The sequence below is a fragment of the Balaenoptera acutorostrata genome, chromosome 12 (genome assembly GCF_949987535.1).
Source record: "Balaenoptera acutorostrata chromosome 12, mBalAcu1.1, whole genome shotgun sequence".
NCBI lineage: Eukaryota > Metazoa > Chordata > Mammalia > Artiodactyla > Balaenopteridae > Balaenoptera > Balaenoptera acutorostrata.
Window position 1 is genome coordinate 72,375,640 of NC_080075.1, and position 19,445 is coordinate 72,395,084.

The 19,445-nt window shown below is 45.3% G+C and overlaps 1 protein-coding gene across 4 annotated transcripts in view; it reads left to right on the forward strand.

Moving 5' to 3' along the window:
- The window catches only part of RBKS (ribokinase), an 82,257-nt gene that overhangs the window by 57,616 nt on the left and 5,196 nt on the right, over positions 1–19,445 (forward strand). Inside the window, exons 8-9 of one of the 4 annotated variants that reach the window (XM_007191358.3) lie at positions 13,632–13,706; positions 15,713–15,788. The exons of 2 other annotated variants lie outside the window; for them this stretch is intronic. In XM_007191358.3, coding sequence (XP_007191420.1) covers positions 13,632–13,706; positions 15,713–15,769 — 132 coding nt within the window. In that variant the 3' untranslated portion in view covers positions 15,770–15,788. Of the gene's footprint in view, positions 1–13,631; positions 13,707–15,712; positions 15,789–19,445 lie in introns of those variants that run through there. One more of the 4 variants, XM_007191355.3, reaches the window with a different exon arrangement.

Consider the following 19,445-nt stretch of genomic DNA (forward strand, 5'->3'; position numbering starts at 1 on the left):
GACCTCTACGTTCTGCTCCATATTCTTCTGAATTGTTTGCATTTTTCACGTATTACTTTGAAATTTGGAGTAAAGATGATTTGGGGACACAGCAAAAAACTATTGGGAGCCATATCTAGCAAGTAAGATAGGTGATATCCTTTCTCAAAGGGCAACTGGGCATTATTTTCACAAAGGAGCTGAATTACCCACTGTTCACCCTTGATCTCATAAAGAACCTCTCAAGCTTTCCCAAATCTCTATATGTGGAGGCTGAGTAGCCCTTTGACTTAGGATGACCTCTGAATGGAATAGAGTCCTGATGCCAAAGAAATAGATCCACATGCCTTTCAGATCCACAGCACTTCAGCCTCTGTAAATCTGGATATTTCACTACACACTTTTGACAGTTTTTTTCTTAATCTTTCTAAAGAAAAAATTTCCCTCAAAAACATGTTATTTTATACAGTTTCCTTTGGAAATATCAGAATAAATGTCAAAGCTGCACTGTTTCTGTTCATCACTCAAATGCACGGCAGATCTGCAGAGAAACTTCACTCATGTTCAAGTCTTCTTTCTGAATGAGTCTGTTTATATATCTCGGTTTAACTCTTCAACCCTCATTCTCTCAACTGATAACAGAATGAATGATCTAGACTTTGGCTTTGCCACATTTCTTGGTCTTTGGCTAATGAATGACCTGGAGGAGCTATAAAAGGGGCCAGGCCATAGGAGATGCCTCATGTTGAAGTACTTAATAGTTCATGTACTTCGTCGCTCATATACCTCTGATTTGAAACAGACCTGAATGGAAGGGCTCATGAGGGATGGAGGAACATACGTAACACAAGCCCTTGGACTGAATTGTGCTCCCCCTAAAAGTTATATGTTGAAGCCCTAACCCCCAAAGTTACTGTATTTGGAGATAGGACCTATAAGGAGGTAATTAAGATGAAATGAGGTTATAAGGGTGAAGCCCTGGTCCCAATAGGATTAGTGTCCTTATAAGAAGAGACAGCAGAGAGCTCAGTCTCTCTGTATGTGCATTCAGAAAGTTCACGGGAGCACACAGCAAGGCGGTGGCCTCCTGCAAGCCAGGAGAAGAGGCCTCAGAATGAAACTTATCTTGCCAGCACCTCGATCATGGACTTCTAGCCTCCAGAACTGTGAGGAATACACTTCTGTTGTTTAAGCCACCTAGTCTGTGGTATTTTGTTATGGTGGCCCAAGTAGACTAACACATGCAAGAAAGCCAATCAGCATGCTTCAGAAGTGACCTAAAGTGAATGCTGAAAAATCAGCTGTTCTGTGAGAAAATAAGCTGAGGCAAACTAACAGGATCAGCCTAAATCACCTTTCTAGTGAAATATCTCAAGAGTTTTTCGTATGGTTCAACTGTAATCATCGGTCCTGGTGGCTAAGGGCAGATGATGTCCTGGGTTCTAATCCTGATTTAACTAATAACTAGCAGACAGTTTTGGGCAAATGACTCATTATGTTTGGGGCTCAGGTTGTGCATCCAAACATGATGTGTCTGGAGTGGGTGATCTCTGAGTCGTCTTCAACCTCTGAAATTCCTTGATTCTTACAGATTCTTGGGGACATAAGGATCCTTTGGCTAATAATGAAAAGCAGGGCACTACTCTAGGCCAGGCATTGTGCTGGACTCTTTATGCATTTTCTCACACGCTCAGAACAACCCTGCAAGACAGGCTAATGCCCACTTTAGAGAGGAGGAAGTTATACCCCCAAAGGTAAACAACCTGCCCAGAGTCATCCAGCTGGTAAGTCAGCAGAGCAAGGAATTGATTCTAGGTCTGTCTGCCTGTCTGCCTGACCCTGACATCCATGTCCTCCTTACCACACCCTCTTGATTTGGTGGCAGTCTGCCTAGCATCCAATCTCTTCTATTTGGCATTCCAGCACCGACTCCTTGCCACTTGTCATGCTATAGGCTTCTGTAAGTTGCTCCATTTCTCTAGATTTTCAGACACTTCCACTCTTGCTTTGTGCAGTACAGTGCAGCCTCACTTAAATGCAATAACTCATGTGTAGTCTAAGAACAGTGCCTGGCTCATGTAAGCACTCAGTACATCTTAGCACTCATTAGTAGGTCCCTGTGTGCCTAAATGTTCACTTTACCTGGATATCTGCGGGGCGGGGGGGGTGGGGTGGCGGTGGCATACCAGGTAGCACGTACCAGGAGCTTGCACTACTCACCATCACACAAGGTGGGTATGACCTTGGCTCTGTACATTACTGGAGAGAAACCCAGGTCCCACTGCCATTCAACTCCAGCATCTTCCTGTACAGGGCAAGGAGCAGGACTGCATGGCTGGCAATGTGGCAGGATGGTGCCAGGCCAGATGTCAAAGGTTCAGGCACAGATCACTTCATTCATTCTTGTCTTTGAATGATCAAGGAGGACAGGCGCACCACTCCCAGAGTCTGTAACCAAAATATCTTTTCATTAAACTTCTTTAAGTAAGGGTCTGAACCGCTAACTAGAGAGGCTAAGGAAAATGTAATTCTTCTTCTTTAATCTTCCCAAACTAGTCCTCCAGTTTAAGGAAGGAAAAAACACTACTCTTTCCCTGCCTAGCAAACTCCTACCCATCCTCAAGGTCCAGCTCAGAGAGTTCTTTTTGGGCAACCCCAATGCTTAATACAGTGCTTTGCATATAACAACAGGTCCTCCTGAAATAACGAAAGAGTTCCAGTTCCTTCTGGGAAAATAACTAGTATGTGTGTTACAGTCACTTAGCCTCACTGAGCTCCAGTGTTCTCAGGGCACTAGAAGATCTACAGGATTCCTTATAGTCCTTCAGTGCCACGCTGAATGTGCCAAGGGAAACAATCAATCTCAGATACAAATGCTCTTTTTTAATGATTTGCAAACAAAATAATTACCCAGTTTCCCATTTTTTTAACAGCTGTTCATAGTATCTTTATTTGTAGTATTTACAAATAGTTAATTTGTAAAACAAAAAATAACCTAAATGTCCATCCAAGTGATTGGATAAAGCAATTGTGCTATGTCCATACAATGGAACACTACTCAACAATAAAAAGGAATTAACTATTTATACAGCAATAAAATAGATGAATTCAAAATAACTACACCGAGCAGGAGCCAGACAATAAAGAGTACGTGTATCATGATTCCATTTATATAAAAGTCTAGGAAACACAAATTTGTCTATAATGAACAGAAGCAAGCCAGTGACTGCCTAGGGACAGAGCAGGATTGGGGAAGGAAGTTTTGGATTACAAAGGGTCACATAGGCACTTTTACCCAGTTTGCCATTTTAAAACATATCCTAGGATTGTTTTCCCTGGAGTCATAGAAAGGCCAGGCCAGGAAAAAAAAAAAAGAAAAGTTACAGAGGGTAAATGACATCTCTGAAATTGGCATCATAGAATAAAGAAAATCCATATCCAAATGAGGCTCTGAAATAGCCAACTTTTTTCTTTTTTTTGGCTGCGTTGGGTCTTCGTTGCTGCGCGCGGGCTTTCTCTAGTTGTGGCGAGCGGGGGTACTCTTTGTTGCGGTGCGTGGGCTTCTCATTGCGGTGGCTTCTCTTGTTGCAGAGCACGGGCTGTAGGCGCACAGGCTTCAGTAGTTGTGGCACACGGGCTCAGTAGTTGTGGCTCGTGGGCTCTAGAGCGCAGCCTCAGTAGTTGTGGTGCACAGGCTTAGTTGCTCCGCGGCATGTGGGATCTTCCCGGACCAGGGCTCAAACCCGTGTCCCCTGCATTGGCAGGCGGATTCTTAACCACTGCACCACCAGGGAAGCCCTGAAATAGCCATCTAAAACTTAGGAATGATACCAATAAATGGGCATGATGTCTGTGCAAAGTCTGCTGACTCTGGCTGCCAGAAAGGATGAAGATGACAAAAAGAAGTTCACTGACTATTAAAAAAGAAAAAAAAAGGACAGAGGACAAGGTAATTGCTAAAGAGACTGATCGACAAGGCACAAGACATCTGTCATGCCGGGGGGCATATTAACTCTATTACATTACTTCCACATCAGCAGATCACCTCAATTACCAGCTAATCAGGCAGAATTAAACATTTTAAATTATCTTTCTTAATCCTGCTTGTGATCATTTGAAAACCCAGGGCTCTAAAAATCTAATTGTAACTGCTTACCAGAAATGTCATCTTCACTTTGAGGAACTGAAGCAGGGCCAGATACAAGACTGTTTTTTTTCCATTTTCCTAAAGTACCGTCCCATGGCCAGAACTGGACTTGCATGTACATCTGCCTAGTGCCGGGCATATTAGGGGCTCCCAAGGGGACCTGGCCCTGCTTCAGAACTCATAATGGCCAGAGACTAAAAGAAGAGCAATGGTAGGGGAGAAGGGGGGTATGGGGGTGGAGGGAGGATGGAGAGGAAAAAACAACGGTTAAAACCTTAGCAAGGGACTTCCCTGGTGGCGCAGTAGTTAAGAGTCCGCCTGCCAATGCAGGGGACTCGGGTTCGAGCCCTGGTCCGGGAAGATCCCACTTGCCACGGAGCAGCTAAGTCCGTGTGCCACAACTACTGAGCCTGCGCTCTAGAGCCCACGAGCCACAACTACTGAGCCCGCATGGTGCAACTACTGAAGCCCACGTGCCTAGAGCCCATGCTCCATGGCAAGAGAAGGCACTGCAATGAGAAGCCCACACACTGCAATGAAGAGTAGCCCCCGCTTGCTGCAACTAGAGGAAGCCCACACGCAGCAACGAAGACCCAACGCAGCCAAAAAAAAAAAAAACCTTAGCAAAAGTCAGGAGAGCAAAATCTAGATTTAGAGTGTTCTGTGGGCCTCGAAGGCACCTAATTGAAGGGACAGGAAACAGTCCCTCTCCCAGTAAGAAGGGATGGTATGAGGTTGTGGGAGATTGCTTACCCATCTACAGTTAAGAGTTCTGAGCTTCCTATGCCTAAGCTCCTCTTCTTCCCACTCCTTCAGTGTCCTGGACATCAGTGTGATGACATGGCAGTGAGCTGGTAGTCTACTCCTTGCCCGTCTTCCTAGGATGCTGCAATAGTGTCCTCAGGAGCAGAGCTGCCAGGACTGTACTGTAGGTCTCCTAAGTGGTTTCCATTGCATGAAGATGATTCTTGGGTAGGCCTAGAATTATATGGAGGTGAAAAAACGTTTGGAGCCAAAGTGTAGAGCCCCGTGAGTTAGAGCCTTGCCCGTTGCCCTCAGTGCCCATTGCTGCTGATAGAGGTGGACAAGGAAGTGAGAAAACAGCTGTGTGGGTCATAGCTTGCTGAACGTCTGCCTGCCTTTTGCGTGAAAGTATGAGTATGTGTGCGTCAGGTTAGTGGTGTGTGTACTTTGTGTATTTTCAGTGTGGATAACGTGTGCTCCATGTGAATGATCTATGAGTGGCATGAATGCCATGTGTTCGTGTGTGCATGTGTGGGTGAGTAAATGTACTACAGGGGGACAGAGTTGAAGGGGCTAACTAGTCACTCCCACTTTCCTCCTCCTCCTTCCATTCCTTTAAAATCGACAGGCGCGTGCCATACGATGGGACACCCGGGAAGCTGTGTGATTTGGGGCCAGAAGTTAGGTGAACTACATCTTCCCTGAAAGATTCTCTAAAAACAGGAAGTTTTATATCCTTTTCCATCCTTGGTCAAAACAAACAAAAATTGGGAAAAGAACGATCATGGTTACATTTGCTAGATGACTTCCCTGTGACTGTCCTGTTCCCAGTTAGGAAAATCCTCTTTACTGAGACTTCAACTTTTAGGTTTAGCACGTGGGAATCTAATTAGAGACACATTTGGACAGAAGAATAGTAATATTTTGTAAGAATTTCTCTTGATCTTTGCCATTCTGCAGTTTTACTGCAGTGAATTCAGATCTGAATTTATTCTTATCTTTAGTGCTCATGACTCTTTGTTCCTCTTGAATCTCAGTATTTGTGTTTTTCATCAATTCTGAAAAATCCTCAACCATTCTCTCTTTTATTACTGCCTCTCCTCTATTTTCTCCATTCTCTCCTTCTGGAACCCCTATAAGGTATATCTTAGACCTTCTGTTTTCCATATCTTACATCTTTTAAAATTACTAGAGAGACTTCCCTGGTGGCGCAATGGTTAAGAATCCGCCTGCCAGTGCAGGGGACACGGGTTCGAGCCCTGGTCTGGGAAGATCCCACATGCCGTGGAGCAACTAAGCCCATGAGCCGCAACTACTGAGCCCGCGTGCCGCCACTACTGACGCCCATGCACCTAAGAGCCTGTGCTCTGCAGCAAGAGAAGCCACCACAATGAGAAGCCTGTGCACTGCAACGAAGGCCCAATGCAGCCAAAAATAAATAAATGCATAAATGTATTTTTTTTAAAAAACTACTAGAGAGAGAATCCTAAATAGGGTTTCTTCATAGTCAGGATCCTGGGGCTGCCTGGCACTTTATTCTCGTAGTTCCAGGGCTGATGAAGCAAAAGTGCCCTCTAGAACTGAAATCAGTTCTTTAAGAAATGGAAAAGACTCCTGTGGAAAATGAAGGCAGAAGGGGTGAGGAGCACCCCACTGTGCACTCATCTCCTCGCGCTTGACCTGAATTTTCTGCGTCGGGGGGGGGGGGGGGACATGCTGCTGTGATAAGACAGACCCTGGCCACACAGCGCTTCCGTCTAGGAGGGTGTGTAGCCCACACAGGATGAGAAGTGCCGTGATAGGGAGGCTCCCGAGGTGCCGCGGGCGTGCAGCTGAGGGGTCCGCCTGGCCCGAGGCGCCCAGCGAACCTGCTTCGAGGGCCAGGGAAGGAGATGAGCGGAGGGCTGTCTTCACCTTAGTGAAGAGTAACCCAGGCAGAGGCAGGAGCTCATGAAAAGGCCCAGAGGCAAGACAGCAGGTCATGTCTGTGCCTTTTCAATCAGTTCTGATTGGAAAGAGCGTAGAGTACAGGAAGAGTGGGAAAGGATGAGGTACAGCTGGAACAGGGATGGGTCGTGAAGGGCTTCGTTTGCCACTCCTGGGAGTTTGCACTTTCTCCTGCGGGCAGTGGGGAGCCACTGATAAGAGGTTAAGCAAGGGATAGATTGGATCAGATCTATACTTTATAAAAGATTAACATGGCTGCTGTGTGAAGAATAAATTGGAGATCATAATACTGGAGGCAGGAAGAACCATCCAGAGACTGTTACATTGAAACAGATAGCTAGTGGGAAGCAGCCACACAGCACGGGAGATCAGCTCGGTGCTGTGTGATCACCTAGAGGGGTGGGATAGGGAGGGTGGGAGGGAGACGTAAGAGGCAGGGGATATGGGGATATATGTATACATAGAGCTAATTCACTTTATTATACAGCAGAAACTAACACACCATTGTAAAGCAATTATACTCCAATAAAGATGTTAAAAAAAAAAATGTTACATTGATCTGAGAGATCATAGCAGCCTCGACTAGGAACGTGGCAACAGGGATGTGGAGAAGTGGCTTTAAGAATTCTTAAGAAGTCAGAAGACACCCCACCCCACCCCCCACCAAAAAAAAAAGAATTCAGAGGACATAATGGTAGTCCATTTCCTTTTTTAAAAAATTGGGGGGGGGGCCTAAGTTAGATGCTTATTTCATAGTCAAAACAAATAGCTCATTCTACCAGCCTCCATGGTTTTCAGCATTTTTTGGAGCCCTGACTCACCTAAGCGCTAAGACCTACGCCCATTAGAAACAGTTCACATCATCAGTGATTCTCTGCAGGTGGAACAGGAAGATGCCCATGTAATTTACAAAAAGGAAAATGAAATGAAATACCCTGATGATTTCTATGTGCCCTTCTATTAGGCATGCCGGGCTGCCTGCCACCATTTGAGGGAAGCACTGATCTATGCAACAGAGAAACATCTGGAGCAGAAACTTATCCTTCATGTAAAGTAAATAACATTTGAAGGAAACTCTTTCCAAACATAGCGCTAGTTCAGATATCTCGCCCTACCACCTGTGCCCAAGACACTAGCTTACTCCTGATAGAGACAGAGCCTTCACGAAACTACACACTCTCCCCCTGATGAAGTGACGAATCAGCCAATATGTGATGAATTTGGGTTGTGTAGACAAAAATACTAGGTATTCCAGCCAAGGCACACACAGTGTGCTGTGAATCATCCCCACCAGCTTTCAGCAGTTAGATTAGCGGAACAATTGCTCAGTTCCTTCCTTCGTCTTCACAGTGTAGACCTGGCCCAAGACCCAAGAGTGAAGCAGCAACTGTAAGGAAGCAGAAACATTATAAATAACCTAGAGAACCCTTTTATAACAGCAACTGCCTGCTGATTTTGTGGCCTAACAGCTCAAGCAAAAAAGGATATAAATATAATATTGTGCAATGACTGATTACTCAAAATGTTGTGCATCAGCAGAAGTGGGACCTGTGGTTGGTGCTAATATTATCAGATGCCTTTGCTGTTTAATAATCTGGTAGCTCTGTATTATTTAGCATGCAGTTTTCACAGAGAACAATGATTTTATTTCAAGTACCTCTCACTGAAATAAAAAAGCAGCTGTTAGAAGATGAACATTTGGCAGAAAATGTTTTAGTGGAATCTTTTGTGAGATACTAAATCATATTGGATTAACTGTTTTCTGTCTAGAATAGTGGAGTCACAAAGAAAAAAGATCGCTGACCACAGAAGGCAAGGGCAGTCTTTAGAACCCAGTGAATCACTAACAGACATTTTAGTTTTAAGTGCCATTTATTCACCAATATATAAAGTTATTTATATACAAAGCTTCCATTAATAGTGCCTGAAGAATGGGCCTTTTTTATTCCAGTTTTAGCTCATACTCAGGATTCTACTTCTCTTTCATTAATAATGGAATTCTTTAAATTATAGAATAAATTAATACACCACAGACATTTTGGGCAGAATGGGGTTTTTAACCAGTCTTAAGTCTCCACAGGCCATTCTGTGTGGCTAGCCTGCTGTGCGCATGCCGGCCCTGCCCCTGAAGAGGCACCGAGGCAGCCCGCTGGGCTCCTGGGCTCCTGGCCCACCCACTCCCAGGTTGCTAGAGCAGGGCCGAACCCCAGGTTGACAATAGACCCTCACAGGTTCTTCAGGCTGGCCGGCCACTGTCAAACTAGGGCTCTGCTGGAGAGGAAGTGACATCATGACATAGCTACTGGGCATAGCCGTTTTCAGCCAGAGAACATGATTGAGCTGCTTTCATGAGGCCATATTGACTCAGGAACATTTTTCACATGAAATTATTATCACTAAAACATAAAATTCTCTTTTCTAAACTATCAAGCAATGTATAGAGCAAAGACTTTCACTTTACTCCCAATTCCCACTCTTGGGATGGAGTGGGTGATGGGTAAAGATTAAAAATGGAGGGTTTTCAGAAATAGCTGAGGATTGCTTACAGGATAAAACTAGCTCAAAACAGCTTCATCAGAATGTCCATTTCAATACTGGTGTGACTGGCCAACCCAGAACCCATCAAAAACCAGAAGCTGAGAATGGACTCTGAGACGCTGAGTTGGGCCCCAGATGGAGCCAGCAAATGACCTGTCAGTATGGACCACTGGCTGACTTAGACCAGGAGTTTGTCACCAATACTGGAACCAGACCAGTTCATGGTGCTAAGCTCTGAGGTAGAACACCTCAACCATGTACGTTCAGGTGGTGAGGCTGGGATAGGTGAAACGTGGCATCAGGCTGGCAACTTCTTTTGCCTTTGATTCAATTTTAGATCAAATCAAGGTGATGCAGTTATTATGATCACTGTACTCTTGCAAATTGTTATTAAATACTAGTAGGGTACCAATAAATAAAAAATCTAGCAGTTCTGGGATGAAGGTTGGTAGAGTTTTTCTTGTTCTTTAGTAGTTGAATTTTAATCAATATGTTGAAAATTGGAAGACCAGAGTCATTTTTTAATACCCCTTACAATCTTTTGGGGCAGTAATATGCTGCCTTGAACATATATCTCCTAACCTTACTTTGACTTTGCACTCGACTCCCCATTGATCCCTCTCTGTTTTCATCCATCTAAATGAAAGAAGGCTTTGGCCCCATAAACCTCATTCCAGATGGAAATGCATAATTCAAGAGAAATACTGATGTCAAAGAAGAGAAGGCACACCAATTTGTGTCAGCAGTTGCTGTAAATTAAAGGAGTACACGGAGAGTTTAATGTAATGTAGAATTGAAAATAAAATTAGAACCAATATTTAGGCAGTTCTCCACCTCTTTTTTCCCTACTGTGACATGAAGGATTGACTCCCAGCTTAAGTAGCTAATGTAGTTCATTTTTCTTTTCTGCTAGAATTTTTTTCCCCATAAAATGTTACATGTTTATCTTTGGCATCCAAAATTAGATCTCTTCACTTTTTCCATTCTAATCTCAACAGAAAAGTCAGGGTAGGAAGAGTCAAAATTTTCCCCTCATCTTCCACACCCATCACGTTTGCAGCATAGAAAGGACCCCACTCTACCAGTCTGACTAGTTCAGCTGCTGTAAATAGCTATTAATCCTTCCTTAATATTGTTTCTCTGTAATATGGATGTCACCTACATGGTTTCTTTTGTTTTTCTAAAGCTGGAAAACAAAAGGTTGATAATGAACATCTCAGACATGTACGACTGCACAAGGTGTTCCTAAACACTCAGGAGAAGCATTCTTGAGCACGCATCCAAAGGGATTAGTCTGATCAACTGCCATTATTGAGAACCTTTTTGGAGCTCTTTATTCAGATTTCCCCCAGAGCCAGTGTTGTTCTTGATAGTTACCCATTGTTTTGGCCACTGGTGGAATTTCCTAGCTTGATCCCCCCACCTTAATCACTAGATGGTTTTAAATGATTCACTCTTTCCAGAAATAAATTTCTTAGGATAGTGGTTCTCAAAGTGTGGCCAGGGACCAGTAACATCAAGATCACCTGGGAACTCTTTAGAAACACAAATCCTGGGCCCCACCCCAGATTTAATGGATCAGAAACTTTGGGGGTGGAGCCCAGCAATGTGCATTTAACAAGCCCTCCAGGCAATTCTGAGGCACAATCTAGTTTGAGAACCACTGACTTAGAAGATGAAATATTGCCTTCATTGAGGATATTCAAAGATGTGCTACTGATTTTTAAGGCATTCCAAAGAACAAGTTTCCAAAAGTTTTTGAGCAAAGTTGTAGTACATGTATGGCCTCTCCGGGGGACTGCTTTAAGAGAGACTGGCCTTCCTGAGACATCCCGGTTCTGCCACCTAGTCATTTGACCTTGAGCAAGTTCTTACACTTGGTTTCTCATCTGGAAAATGAAAGACCCACCCTTACCTACCTCACAGAATTGTAATGAGATTCAAAGTGAGTCACATCTACAAATATGCTCTGTAAACCAGAAAGTACTAAAAAAAGTGAAAAGTGAAAGTCGTGTCATTCTGCAGACAGGATTCTGGTAGTCTGAGCATTATGTCAGGGCAGAGAGTTGGAGAAAGGCCTGTATTTATCATTCCTTTGGCCAGATCCACCTTTTTGTCTATATAATGACCGATTTCATCACCTTGGTGGATGTGTCTAAGATTCTGCCATTTCAGCCCACCAATTTATTTGGTGCTAAGAGAGGAAAACCATTGCCTGACTGGTGGCTACAAGGGGCTAGGAAGATGTATTCATTTTCAGACATGCTATTTTCTATAGAAAGCTTAGTGATGGTGAGTAAGTATGGACTGTGTATGTGGGCACTGTACTCTCATGCCCAGAACTTGTCACACACTAGCAGTGAAAGGGTCTGTAGTGAAACCACCCATTTCAGCCCTGTGCAAGGGAGTCATGACCTTCAGCAAGGAAGCGAGTGTTCATTGCCATATACTAGTCATTGCAGAGAGGCCCAAAAACAAAATCCCTCGAGCAAACCAAATCTATAGAAACTGAGATTTTAAGCCAGACCAGTTAATGTGTCTGTGCTTGAGAAGAATGTGGGTGGATTTTCCCTCAGAGGTTAGGCTTTACTAACAACTTCACCATAGGAATTCTTAAAACACCAAGCTCCTGGTGCATTTGTAACTTAACTTTAAAGCTTTACAGACTGTTGAGTGAACATATCTGGGCAGGAAGGAAGCTAAATCTGTTGCCTTAGTGCTTATTGGGAATGCAGTTTTAGTAACACAGAAAACAGTTCCCACTAGGCCAACATCAACTTCACTTTTCACACAAAGTGGCAGCTAAAATCAAGAGACTCAATAAGAATCTAATTGGTTAATTATGATTAAATTATTGGTTAATTATGGGAAAATAAGCTGTTGGTTAATTATGGAATTAGAATAGGAAATTATTTTGCTCAAAATGTGTGCCTATTTAACAAATCTGTAGAGACAGAAAGTAGATTAGTGGTTCCTAGGCCTGGGGGGGGTGGGGAGGAATGAGGAGTAACTGTTAATGGGTCCGAGGTTTCTTTTAGGGGGGATGAAATTTCCTAAAATTAGACTGTGGTGATGGTTGCTCAACCCTGTGAATATACTAAAGAACACTGAACTGTATACTTTAAATGGGCGGATTATTTGGCATATGAATTATATCTCAATCAAGCTGTTTTTTTAAAAAGTCAAATTGCTAATAAATTGTAGAGCCAAGGAAAACATTATGCCTGTTTAAAAGACAAATAAAAATCACATCAAAACTTTGCTACATGTGGTTTCGGATCGATATGAAATAGTGATCATTTGAAATATATTAAGGCAGAAAATATTTGCTTTCTTTTAGTCAGAGTATTTTAAAAGCAGACTATCTCAGCCAAATAATTGAAATTTAAATGTAATAAATTAAGGTGGCTAATAGTTGAAGCCAAAGTCATGGACATTTATGACATAATGAGTAGTCTATGTTCCCTACAGATTTATTTAGAATAAAAATCAGCAGCACTTACACAATAATGATAAGAAAACTGGATTCTCACTGTCCATCGTGTTGCCCTAAACTGATCTGGTTAGGGAAGGCTGGAAGGTTGAAGTTGGAAAGGATATGATCTCATCCTTATGATGTGAATATGCGCTGATAAGAGAAGATAGAAATATTCAGATTCAAGCTGTGAAATGGGGCTCTTGTATAAGCAGCATTGTATCTCATGGTATGTCTAGCAGACGGACTAAGTTTTGTCTGCCCAGGAGAGAACCTTTGCCCTTTCCTGCCTCGGCAAGATAGGCCAGGCCACGCTAGCTCTAATCTCCTGGTTAAAGTCCTGGCTCCAGGACTTGGGGCTTGCCTACGGCTCACTGGTGGCCATGGAGACTGTAGATTGAAGTAAACAGGAAGGGAACTGGCTGGGAGATGTAGGAATTTCTGGCTCAGTGGAAAGAAAGCAGGGAGCTACCAACACCTGCCTAGCGAGCCTTGTAATTTGGAGGCTGCTGGTTAGGGCTTCTTAATGCACCGGGAGACCCTGACTGGGCCACTGGCAGCTCTTTGCGGCAAGAGGCCCTACTTTGGTGTTTCTCAAACACCTTTCTTTCATTTATCACCACCCACTCACCCACCTCAAGGAGCCTTTTAAGAGATTTTTTTCCTAATTGTCCTCTTCTTCCATGAAATTTTAATACCACAGATATTCATTCATATTCTCTCTCTCTCTCTCTCTGTGTGTGTGTGTGTGTGTGTGTGTATCTGTCTGTTTACATACTGTGGTCGTCCCCCACACACAAGAATGAATTTTCACCCCCGAGAATGCATGCCCTGGATGGAATGAAGGGTCTGCTCACATTTGGAGTGAGTGGTGAGGTCAGTCACACGGAGAAGGTGGAGAGGGTGGCCCATGCCCATCACTAACCGTGAGAAGCCCTGACTTCAGGTTCCAGCATGGCTAGAGGAGTGTCCTCTCAAGTCACCTTGTCCCCGCCCCATCTGTTCAGCCTGCCTGCCATCCTCCGGGCTCTGCCACCACCTCCTCTCCCTGGCAGGAGCCCTCTGCCCAGTGGTTGGCTGACTGTGATAGAAAGCAGGGTCCTCCACCAAAGCAGCAGCACAGGTAGAGGTGCATAGCTTTCCCCGCCAGCAGGTCACTTCCTTCCCATGCTGTCCTGCAGCCCTTCCCAGCTCTAGGCCTCTCCCCAAACCCTCACTCACTGTTCTCCCTCTGTTCCTTCACCCAAATGAAAGCGTGAGATTTATCAGGTTCCCCAGTCTTGCACTGACCTTTATACTCTTCACTTCACATTTCTTTAATATCCTGCTCACAAACTCTTTGAAGTTCTCAGAAAGTACCTCCCCTGCCCTCACAGTGAAATGGGTTTCAGAGACCCCAGCACATACAGATGGCCACTGCTAGAACTCTCTGAAACCTGGCTTCCTTGTAATTAAGAGCTACAGGACATGCTTTTACCTCCTCTGCCTTTCCAGACTGAGAGCATTCCTAATGCCCTCTTCTACTTGGAGCTGGGAACATGAAGCCAGGCACAGCATAAACCCCTTGGCCCTGGGATCCGCAGGATCATGACCCTCTTTGTTCCTTAGAACCCTCTGACTTAGATCATGGGCTTTTATTTTCCAAAAAAGTTAGCAAGTTAAGGGGCCTCTAAGATGGTACCATCGAGTCTCCCCCACCTTTGTTGAACACCTGCTCTGCTCCAGGCACTGTGCTGGGCCTTTTCACATACATTATCCAATTCAGTATTTACCTCCTATGAGGTAGGTTCCCATATTACAGATAAATAGTCACAAGAGAGGTCACACAAGAGGCTGAGTCACTTGCCTAAGTGGTGAAATCAGGGCTTAAAGTCAGGCCCGTTTAACTCCACACCACTTACTGCATTGTCCCAGGGGAGAAAACATGTTCCCACTTGAGAAAAACATTTTCCCAGCTGTGTACAGAGGGGCTTCACTGTAGTTTACCATTCTCAAAAGATGACACAGTTAAAAGGGAAGAAGGTGGGATTCAATTCCAGGTGTGTGTTCCCTCAGTGTTTCTTCCCCAATATCCATGTCTCCTGCCCGTCCATGATTAGCCCTTTAAGGACAAAGAATGACTTTTCCTCTCCCAGGCCCCACCAGATGTTCATGCCTCAACCTCCTGCAAACAGGAAAGAGGCAGAAGCCCCATTCTTAGAACTTGGAAGCAGGAGCAAAGCAGAAATTGCCACCAAGTTAGCCTGAGGGTAAAGCCACCTCAGCGCCACCTCAGCGGCCCTGCCTGCACGGGGGTGGAAGGTAGCAGGGAGCCTGGTGGGTTTACACTGATCCTGTCCCTTTCCTGAGCCCCTTGCAATATTCTTTTTTTATGAAGAAGAAATAGCACATTGACTTGGGATTTAGTCATATTTCATCCCATTTGCCTTTTCCCTGGCCTCTAAAACCACGAGCCTGGCTGAGGAATTCAGGTCCACAGTGTAGGCTTTGAACAGCTTTGTGTAGGGAGAGGTTTTGAAAAGAAAGGAAAGTGGTATCTACTTGTCAGATGGAATGTGTTAACAAATCAGGGAGGAATGCAAGGACTTTAACTGTTAGGGTCCCTTGGCAGTTTGGGTGATGAATCATCCAGCGTGGGTACGGATTCCTAACAAATGAAGCCTCATGATGACATCGTTCTTGCAAGATCATCTGGGTTTCTGTTGTAGGCGCCTGACAAGTTCTTACCTTGGGGATTTTCACCACATGGCATTTGTTGTTTTTTTTTTCCCCCAGCCACAATTAATACCCATCATGCCTTACAATTCACCCATTTTTCTATCAACTGGAATTTGGCAAACTAGGACTTTCACAAGTCTGTCTCATTATCATCCCTCCTACAGGGCATTCTTGGGACACTGTGTGCTTCTCACCTAATCACTCAACACCCAGCCTCCTGATGGTCCTTGATTCAGTCAGCATGTATTTCAGCGGCGAGCCTGGCCTTGCACTAGTCTGAGGGCGTGGACGTGATGAAGATCACAGAGGAGAGCAGGGGCATCTAGGACGGTACCTAATCCAGACTCGTGGGATCAGGGAAAACACAGTGCTTTGAATATGGTGCCAGTCAGCAAATATATGATGACTAAGTTAATAACTGAGTTGAGTCTTAGGAGAGGAGTAGGAGTTAGTCTAAGGATGAGTTCAAGGGGAGATATCTCAATGAATGAAGACCTGTGGTTACACGCGTGAGTAGGAAAAAGTAAGAGATGAAACTGGGTAGGTGGACGGGAGCGCCTCATGTGCCACGCTAAGGAGCTAAAATGTTATCCTAAGAAAGATGAGAAATGATCAAAGGGCTTTGGGCATGGAAGTAAGGTGGCCTGATTTACAGCAGTATGGAGGTTGGAGTGGAAGGGGCCAGACTGGAGACAGAGAGACTAGTTAGGAAGTTAACGTGGTCCTTTAGAGGTGATGTGAGCATGAAGTAGGGCAATGGGGTAGGGATGAAATGAGAGGACAGATTAGCAAAATATTTAGAATTTAAATTTGGCAACTGGTGATTATCCAGAAGACCCCCCAGATTTTCAGGGTAGAGTTGCCACAAACCGAAAAGATAAGAAGAGGCCCATGTTCAGCCAGAGTTATGAGTTCGATTCGGGTATGTTGAGTTAGAACTGCCTGCAAGAGACCTGCAGCTGGTCGAGCTGACTCACAGGTAGTTAAGATACACGAATCCCAAGACAGAGGAGAGTGTGGGCTAAAGATAATGACTTAGGACGCCTCATATTCATAGCAGTCAAAACCATAACAGCACAGTATTTGACACACCCAGGAAATTAGGGGAAATGAGAAGGGCAGTGGGTGAAGGACAGAACCTGAGGAAATACCAATATGGATGGTGGGGGAGAAGGAAGAGAGACCATGGCAGAGACAAAGAAGGAGGGTCAGAGAGACACAGGGACCCAGGAGGGTGCCTTACTGCTCTGTGCTTCTCTCCCCTCTAAACCTTATGGTTGTCCTGTTCCTCATAAGTAAGCTCTTTTACATCCTTACCTCCCCACACAGCCCTTATAGGTGAAAGCAGCTTCCGATCCCAAAGCACATTCTTGCAGCTTCCAGCCATCCCTCCTCTACCCCCCTGAAGAGATTCCTGCATCTTCGTGGCTCATACAATTCAGTTATAAAGGCTCAACCTCCTTTCCTGGTCATTCTCTGTTTATCTAAGCCTGGCATCTACATCACCATTTCTCTCTCCACACCTCCCCCCCAGTGCTACCATCATAGGACGACTTCAGTACCATGAGGATGAACCATCACCAAGACTCATAGTTCCTAGATGCCCTCACCTCCAGGGACTCTTCACCTCCACTCCAGCCTCCCATTCCCATGACGACTCCCAGGAAATGGTTAATACCTGGCACTGCTTCAGTTCTGTGGGAATAAACCTCACATCCCACTCTGACCACAACCAGCTCTCTCACCTCTTCTCCTACACTTGTGTTCTCACTTTCCTTAGTTCCCTCCCTTTTCTTCTGGCCTGTTGACCCCCTCCTGACCTCTCTTCCTTCTTTACCCGGGTTAGACTCTCCAGTTATTCATCTGGTTATTCTTTTTTTTTATAAATTTATTTTTTTTTTTTTTTATTTTTGGCTGTGTTGGGTCTTTGCTGCACGCGGGCTTTCTCTAGTTGCTGTGAGCAGGGGCTGCTCTTCGTTTTGCGGTGCACGGGCTCTAGGCATGGGGGCTCAGTAGTTGTGGCACGTGGGCTCAGTAGCTGTGGCTCACGGGCTCAGTAGTTGTGGCTCGCGGGCTCTAGAGGGCAGGCTCAGTAGTTGTGGCACACGGGCTTAGTTGCTCGGCGGCATGTGGGATCTACCCGGACCAGGGATCGAACCCGTGTCCCCTGCATTGACAGGTGGATTCTTATCCACTGCGCCACCAGGGAAGCCCCATCTGGTTATTCTTTCCTGAAATCTTTACTCCCTTTGTACCTTCCCTCTTCCTCCACACCTGCCCAGGGCAACTCTGGTTCCCATTCTCTTCTCTGCTCCTGCCCCAAGCACGCAGTGGGAAACGGGATCCCATACAGAGGGACATCATTAAAGATTCACGGTCTTCACTCTCATCCCTGTAATTCTTCATCGCTATAGAAAACATAAGCCCCTCCCATGGGGAAATAGGAAAAATTGAGCAGTAGCCAGAAGCCCAATCTCTCTCCCAAAATAGCTTCTCCACCTGCTCTGTTGCTAGATTTCCACACAGATGTCCTTGGTACAATCTTGACTGACATTTACCACCTTTATTCTTACCTTGGGCAAGTTACTTAACCTCCTTAAATCCTAGTTTCCTCAGTTTCAAAGTAAGGATCCCCCAGGCTTGCTGCCAGCCTCCATGGCACATTGTGCAAATTAGAAGGCGCCTCTCTGAATAGGCGCAGCTTGGGGAGCTGAGCACGGCCTGCAGACCCACAGTCACCCCATCACCGGGGCACCCTCGTGCAGAGCCACCTTGTATGACCAGACACTGCAGCCCCAGCTACGCCCACCTCCACAGGGTTCTTAGGAAACAAAGGCGATGACCTGCACAGTGCCCAGCAGAGAGGAGGACTCTGAGCAGAACCTCAGATAGAAGAGCCCTTGCGGACCACCTGGACTTGGCTCAGCATGTAGGCATGCTCTGCTGCGGTGGCACCTGCAGCCATTTGCAGGCATTGCCTGCCAGCTCCAAGAGGTTTATCACTGTGCTCCCCTCTGTCGTCAGAGAGCAGACCCCTGAGAGACTGGGACGTGAGCTGCTAAGTTCAGTGAGAGAGCAGACCGGGGTCACGGTCAAGGGCTCAGGCAGGCAAGGGGCAGCGGGAGGGAACAGGGAGTGCGGGCAGCTGCACAGAGAGGATGGTCTGAAAGGGAGGAGAAGGGAAATGAGCAGCCAGCCTCCCCAGGGCCACACTGCCTCCCCGCAACCCCACACCCCAGCTCTAGGTGCTGTCCTTAGGAGCACCCACCTCTCAGAGTCTCCCCTTGGGGTCCTCTCACCAGCTGCTGCTGAGTGTCATCCCTACGCCACCAGCCCTGCAGAGTGCCTTGCCCTCCCCCAGGCCCCCACCAGAGGGCTCAGGTATTCCATAGGGTGTGTTTTGCTCCTTCCACTTCACTGTTCCTGCATCTGCCTCCCGGGTCCCACAGGTCAGAACCCCTCAGGACCCAGGAGTGTGCAGGCCCTCAGGAGAGCAGGAATTTCAGAATGCTACATCCATTCTCTAAGAGCGGCTCTTCCTTAAGAGGCAATTATTGTGAGAAGGCAATGAATAGTAGCCACGTGGGTATTTTTATTGAAGAAAGATGAATTATGCCATCACCCCTTTTGGCACAAAAATAATTTTCAGTAAAAGGTTAAAGCCATCATGTTGTATCAATGAGAACTATTCCATTATTCCAAGAATGATTGATTGGAAAGTACTTTACTTACAGGAAAATCACAGTGATACAATACAGCTTCTACTTTTAAAGCACTTTCCATTAAAAAAAAATTATAACCAGTGTATAAAAATAGTTATACTGAAGATGTGAATCAACAGCCGAGTAATTTATTGGCACTTGAAAGCCCTGTGGTATAAATAGATTCAACAATGAG